Here is a 7,650-nt window from a genome sequence, read left to right on the forward strand (position 1 = left end):
TCGACTGTTGTCCCTTAACAATTCCAATGACTCCGTAATAGCTGGTATACCTTATGTTGAAGACCTTAGATATCTGGGCATTGGCATTTACAAGAGTCTGGTAGTGATTGTGACAAAGACATATACTTCCTTTCTAAACAAGGTTGAATGTGATTTAAAGAGACGACTCAGTCCTCATTAGCTTCCCAGTCTTGCGTTTCTGTAATTAAAATGAATGTGTTGCCCCGTATGAACTTTATTATCTCTATGATTCCGCTGTGTCTATCAGGATACTAGGACAGGCTTCATAGTACAATATTAGAATAGCAAAATACAAATGATCGACCTTACAAAGACCCAAGTCTGCTGTTGGGTGGGGTGTTCCGGATGTTACATTTTATCACTGGGCTTTTGTATCGCGAGCAAATCCAATATAGATAGATCCTAGTAGTGACAGAGCTTGGCGGTCAATTGAGGAGAAACTTGTTCTTTACGCGGTTTGTTCGATATCCTCTTGAAACAAGCTAGACTTCAATACGGGCCAATCGTTTCTAATGTTCTGTCTATATAGACATTAGCAATGAGAGACACACATGTAATTTGGTGTATTCCCAATAGAGTAAAAACATTTTATTTACACTTGGAGATCCATTTGACTCTCAAGGACTACGGTAGGTGCTTTTTCAGATGTACAACAGATGTTAAATTTATCTTTTGTGTGTGTGTGTATTTTACCACCTTTTTTGATCTTGTCTCATCGCTGCAATTCCCCAACGGGCTCGAGAGGCGAAGGTCGAGTCATGCGTCCTTCGAAACAGGACCGGCCAAACCGCGCTTCTTAACACCCACCCGCTTAACCCGGAAGCCAGCCGCACCAATGTGTCGGAGGAAACACCGTTCAACTTCCAACCGAGTTCAGCCTGCAGGCGCACGGCCCGCCACAAGGAGTCACTAGAGCGCAATGAGCCAAGTAGAGCTTCCCCGGCTAAACCCTCAGTTAAGAACAAATTCTTATTTACAAAGACGGCCTACCCCGGCCAAACCCGGACGACGCTGGGCCAATTGTGAGCCGCCCTATAGGACTCCCGATCACGGCCGGTTGTGACACAGCCTGGGATCAAACCCAGGTCTGTAGTGACGCCTCTAGCACTGCAGTACCTTAGACCGCTGTGCCACTCGGGAGGCACTTTGTTTTCCAGTTATGTGCTACCTTAAAGGCTTATGGTGTTCCTTGGATTTCACATTTATGCAAACATCCATTTACTGACTGGATGTATGTAAAATCTAAAACCAAAAGGAATTGTATCTGTTATTTATTTGAAAATTGTTGATGGTACAAACAAACCCTTGAAGATGAATGAAACCATGGAATAATGACTTTTGAGTACTAGAGGAAGACATTGAGTGGGAAACTGAGTGGAGTAACATAAGTGGAGCATCTCGGAACCTTAATAACCAAACAATTCACTTCAACTTCAAGCATAGAACTTATGCTACTCCACACAAAATATATAAAATGTCTTTAGTACCCTGCACTTTATGTACCTTCTGTTCACAGCCACTGCTTTATTTATGCATGTAATGTGCAATTGTCCTCAGGTTTATTGTTTTGGGAAAAAGATCACTATATGTCTATCTAAAATACTTGGGAGAAAGTGTAAGATCTCCCTGCTCTCCTGTTGTGTTGAATGACAGCACATCAGTATCAATGTCTTTAGATCACAAAAGGGTGTGGCTAGCAGGCCTAACCACTGCAACAACCATAAAATGCTTGCCTTAAGATGGAAGCCCCCACATACACTGGCATGGCGCCAATGGGTGTTCTCATTTTTAGATATTGTTATTTAGGAATTGTCCACTACTCGTTCTCAAGGTGACAATGAAAGAATCTTATTAATGTGGTCAAACGCAGCTGAAAGTGTAAGATCTCTTGCTATGAGAAGTTAAATCATAAGAGTCACGGGTGGAATGGTGTGGGTTTTATTTTGGGTTTATTTTCTAGTTCATCTTGTTTTTTTGTTTTACTTGTTATGGTGGACTCAATTAGCATAGCATGTATTGTTGCTAGGTAAGTGCATGTATCTTGTGGTATTGATAAGCATGTAATGATTATCATGTGATATGGACGTGCGCTGACAAAGTATTTGTAATTTGTCCAATGCTGTTTATTCTGCCAATTGATTGAATACAGAAAAATAATAAAAACATATTTAAAAAAATATATACAAAATGTAAGTACACAAGAAAAAAGATTTGGCAATGAAATTATTTGACGAGATGTTCGCTCTATGCTACCCCTCAACCTAAAGCCAAGAGTACGACAAAGTTACCCCTTGACAATGACCTACAGTCAGTTTTGCCACTTTGTAATGATTAAGGATTTGGGATAAGGGTAAGCTGATCCTAGATCTGTGTGTACGGGCAACTTCTACCCAGACCTTCAAGACCAACAAAGTCCTGGAGGAGGTAACGTGTGTAACCCCAACCTGTCATCCTAGCCTTCCCCGTCCATCTGTAGGCTCCAGTTCCAGTACCTGCTGGCCTACACTGAAGGCCTGGCTGTTGAAGTGCTGGATGAACTCTGCAGCCATCTTGTCTGAGTCGTATGGGCTGCTGTCCACGCTCTTCTTCTGCAGGAAGTCAATCTCCACTATCATGGTGCCTACACACTGCTTGGACTTGTCAAAGTTGTAGCCGGTCACTACATGGACACACAGCGGAGAAAGGACACACAAAGTAAGATGGCAAAAGAGTTGTAGCCCAGTTGCTTTTCACTTACAAAAGAGTTGTAGCCCAGTTGCTTTTCACTTACAAAAGAGTTGTAGCCCAGTTGCTTTTCACTTACAAAAGAGTTGTAGCCCAGTTGCTTTTCACCTCGTTTCTCAGTTTTTATTTTCACGTACAACGTCAACTGTCTGGTTGGTGTTCGAATACAGTACCTTGCTCGTTAGTGCTATCCAGTTTGTAGCATATTGAATGAACAACCTCATCAAGGACAAACAACTAATTACCATTTGTTAGAGTGTACTGTTCACGTTACAGTGAGTTCAAATGGGCCTCTGTCGTTCAGGGCTTCACATCTGAGAAAGCACACTGCAACACGGAGCTGAGTGTGATTAAGGAACCAGCAGTTCACAGTGCTCCGATCACACCTAGCTTGTGTTGCCGTGCCGCCGTTCTGCAAATGGACCATGTAGCAGATCTATTCCAGGGCAGGGTGTCTTTACATATCAACACTTTGCTAATTTAAGGGCTCATATTTTGATTTGCCGAGGCAGAGCAAATCTGGTCCCAAACCGCATGTGCTGTAGCCAACTGTTGTTGCCATGCCTACATGTTTGGCTCGACAAAGAACGAACACAGAGGAGTTGGCTGTAGCACTAAAACAGATCCGGACTATGAGGCTAAGGCAGAGCTATAGGACTTAGGCCTATTACAATAGGCATTGTCGCTACAGATATGATTTGACAGTAGGCTTATAATGGCTTTGGTTACTACATGATTCCATATGTGTTATTTCATAGTTTTGATGTCTTCACTATTATGCTACAATGTAGAAAATAGTAAAAATAAAGAAAAACCCTGGAATGAGTAGGTGTGTCCAAAGTTTCGACTGTTACTGTATATACACTACCGATAGACACCTACTCTTTAAAGGGGTTTTCTTTATTTTTACTATTTTCTACATTGTAGCATAATAGTGAAGACATCAAAACTATGAAATAACACATATGGAATCATGTAGTAAGCAAAAGTGTTAAACAAATCAAAATACATTTTATATTTGTGATTCTTCAAATAGCCACCCTTTGCCTTGATGACTGCTTTGTACATTCTTGCATTCTCTCAACCAGCTTCACCTGGAAAGCTTTTCCAACAGTCTTGAATGAGTTCCCATTGCAAATATAATCAATGACAGCGTCACCAGCAAAGCAACCCCACACCATAACACCTCCTCCTCCATGCTTTACGGTGAGAAATACGCATGCGGAGATCATGCGTTCACCCACACCGCGTCTCACAAAGACACGGTGGTTGGAACTAAAAATATCAAATTTGGACTCCAGACCAAAGGACAAATTTCCATCGGTCTAAAGTCCATTGCTCGTGTTTCTTGACCCTAGCAAGTCTCTTATTCTTATTGGTGTCCTTTAGTAGTGGTTTCTTTGCAGCAATTCGACCATGAAGGCCTGATTCACACAGTCTCCTCTGATCAGTTGATGTTGAGATGTGTCTGTTACTTGAACTCTGTGAAGCATTTATTGGGGCTGCAATTTCTGAGGCTGGTAACTCTAATGAACTTATCCTCTGCAGCAGAAGTAACTCTGTGACGGTCCTCATGAGAGCCAGTTTCATCATAGCGCTTGATGGTTTTTGTGACTGCACTTGAAGAAACTTTCAAAGTTTTTTTCCCGTATTGACTGACCTTCATGTCTTAAAGTAATGATGGACTGTCGTTTCTCTTTGCATATTGGAGCTGTTCTTGCCAGAATATGGACTTGGTCTTTTACCAAGTAGGGCAATCCTCTGTATACCCCCCTGACCTTGTCACAACACAACTGATTGGCTCAAATGCATTAAGGAAAGAAAGAAATTCCACAAATTAACTTTTAAGAAGGCACATCTGTTAATTGAAATGCATTCCAGGTGACTACCTCATGAAGCTGTTTGGAAGAATGGCAAGAGTGTGCAAAGCTGTCATCAAGGCAAAGGGTGGCTATTTGAAGAATCTCAAAAATAAAATATATTTTGATTTGTTTAACACTTTTTTGGTTACTACATGATTCCATGTGTTATTTCATAGTTTTCATGTCTTCACTATTATTCTACAATGTAGAAAATAGTAAAAATAAAGAAAAACCCTGAGTAGGTGTTCCAAAACTTTTGACCGGTAGTGTATATTAGTGAGATTTTGCACATTTTCTTAAGTTACAGCCTTATTCTAAAATGGATTAAATAAAATAAAAATCCTCAGCAATCTACACACAATAACCCATAATGACAATGTAAAAATTGTGTTTTAGAAATGTTAGCAAATGTATTAAAAAATAAAAACAGAAATACCTTATTTAAATAAGTATTCAGACCCTTTGCTATGAGACTCGAAATTGAGCTCAGGTGCATCCTGTTTCCGTTGATCATCCTTGAGATGTTTCTACAACTTAGAGACCACCTGATGTAAATTCAATTGATTGGACATGATCTAGAAAGTAGAGGTCGACCGATTAATTAGGGCCGATTTCAAGTTTTCATAACAATTGGTAATCGGTATTTTTGGCCACCGATTTGCCAATTTTAAAATAAAAAAAATGTCAAACCTTTATTTAACTAGGCAAGTCAGTTAAGAACACATTCTTATTTTCAATGACGGCCTAGGAACGGTGGGTTAACTGCCTTGTTCAGGGGCAGAACGACAGATTTTTACCTTGTCAGCTTGGGGACGCAACCTTACGTTAACTAGCCCAACGCTCTAACCACCTGCTTTACGTTGCCAAGGTAAGTTGCTAGCTAGCATTAAACTTGTAAAAAAACAATCAATCAATCATAAACACTAGTTAATTACACATGGTTGATGATATTACTAGTTTATCTAGCCTGTCCTGCTTTGCATATAATCGATGTGGTGCGCATTCGTGAAAAAGGACTGTCTTTGCTCCGACATGTACCTAACCATAAACATCAATGTCTTTCTTTTAAAATCAATACACAAGTATATATTTTTAAACCTGCATATTTAGTTAATATTGCCTGCTAACATGAATTTCTTTTAACTAGGGAAAATTGTGTCACTTATCTTGCAAACAGAGTCAGGGTATATGCAGCAGTTTGGGCCGCCTGGCTTGTTGCGAACTGTAAAGACTATTCCTTCCTAACAAAGACAGCCAACTTCGCCAAACGGGGATGATTTAACAAAAGCGAATTTGTTGCACGACTGTACCTAACCATAAACATCAATGCCTTTCTTAAAATCAATACACAGAAGTATATATTTTTAAACCTGCATATTTAGCTAAAAGAAATCCAGCTTAACAGGCAATATTAACCAGGTGAAATTGTGTCCGTTCTCTTGCGTTCGTTGCACGCAGAATCAGGGTATACAGATTCTGGCTCGTTGCGAACTAATTTGCCAGAATTTTACGGAACTATGAAATAACATTGTAGGTTGTGCGATGTAACAGGAATATTTAGACTTATGGATGCCACCCGTTAGATAAAATACGGAACAGTTCCGTATGTCACTGAAAGAATAATGTTTTCGAGATGATAGTTTCCGGATTTGACCATATTAATGACCTAAGGTTTATTATAGTTAAGTCTATGATTTGATATTTGATAGAGCAGTCTGACTGAGCGGTGGTAGGCAGCAGCAGGCTCGTAATAGTCAAAGGTATATGGTTTAGAGAGAAATAGTCGACGCGTCATAATTCCTGTTAATAACTTGCGGCTGAGCTTGAAAGGGGTTCCTTCGTTATTTTACAGTTCATGTCTTCCATAGAGAATCTCTTGATCTACTTCAAATAAGATCTGTGTTTTGTGCTTAAACCGCCTCGGCATTTTGATACCCGTGTAAATCTCACTAGGTAACGTTTGGCAACATATTTTCATAAATCCACTCTACAAAAAATGTTATCTTCGCTTATATTGATCAGAGTTATATCCTATGGATATCTACACAGTTATAAAATTGGCAAGGTGGTGTAAGCCTAAACCAAACACAGACCTTATTTTAAATTAATCTAAAAATATCCTATGGAATAAATGAAGGAACCGCTTTTCAGATTTTGCTAGGTGTCATGGGAATTGTGACTCACACTTTGGTAGTCAATTCTTACCATGCCCATTATTAAAATAGGATTTCCTGCATATAGAAGTTACAGTTTTTGTTTTCAGCACTCATCACAGGTAACTTAAACTCAATTTTTATTATTCAAACAGTTGAGAGTATTTGTCTCCTAAGCAGACTCTTCAGTATCGTTGTCACTTCAGAGCTGTCTGTGTGTGTGTGTGTGTGTATATATATATATATATATATATATATATATATATACGTATATAAAAAAACATAATAATAAATCGGCCGATTAATCGGTATCGGCTTTTTGATCCCCCAATAATCGGCATCGACGTTGAAAAATCATAATCGGTCGACCTCTACTAGAAAGGCATTCACCTGTCTATATAAGGTCCAACAGTTGACAGTGCATGTCAGAGCAAAAACCAAGTCATGAGGTCGAAGGAATTGTCCGTAGAGCTCCGAGACAGGATTGTGTCAGTGCACAGATCTGGGTAAGGGTACCAAAACATTTATGCAGCATTGAAGGTCCCCAAGAACAGAGTGACCTCTATCATTCTTAAATGGAAAAAGTTTGGGATCACCAAGACTCTTCTTAGAGCTGGCCGTCCAGCCAAACTGAGCAATTGGGGGAGAAGGGCCTTGGTCAGGGAGGTGACCAAGAACCCGATGGTCACTCTGACAGAGCTCCAGAGTTCCTCTGTGGAGATGGGAGAACCTTCTAGAAGGACAACCATCTCTGCAACACTCCCCCAATCAGGCCTTTATGGTAGAGTGGCCAGACGGAAGCCACTCCTCAGTAAAAGGCACATGACAGCCCACTTGGAGTTTGACAAAAGGCACCCAAATACTCTCAGACCATGAGAAACAAGATTCTC

At 40.1% G+C, this 7,650-nt stretch overlaps 1 protein-coding gene across 1 annotated transcript in view; it reads right to left on the reverse strand.

Moving 5' to 3' along the window:
• The window catches only part of LOC106579324 (vesicle-fusing ATPase), a 56,611-nt gene that overhangs the window by 22,508 nt on the left and 26,453 nt on the right, over positions 1 to 7,650 (reverse strand). The window contains exon 5 of the mRNA XM_014159144.3: positions 2,514 to 2,680. Within this exon, the coding sequence (XP_014014619.1) occupies positions 2,514 to 2,680 (167 nt within the window). The remainder of the gene's footprint in view (positions 1 to 2,513; positions 2,681 to 7,650) is intronic.

Source organism: Salmo salar, chromosome 19 (genome assembly GCF_965601325.2).
Source record: "Salmo salar chromosome 19, fSalSal1, whole genome shotgun sequence".
Classification (NCBI taxonomy): Eukaryota; Metazoa; Chordata; class Actinopteri; order Salmoniformes; family Salmonidae; genus Salmo; species Salmo salar.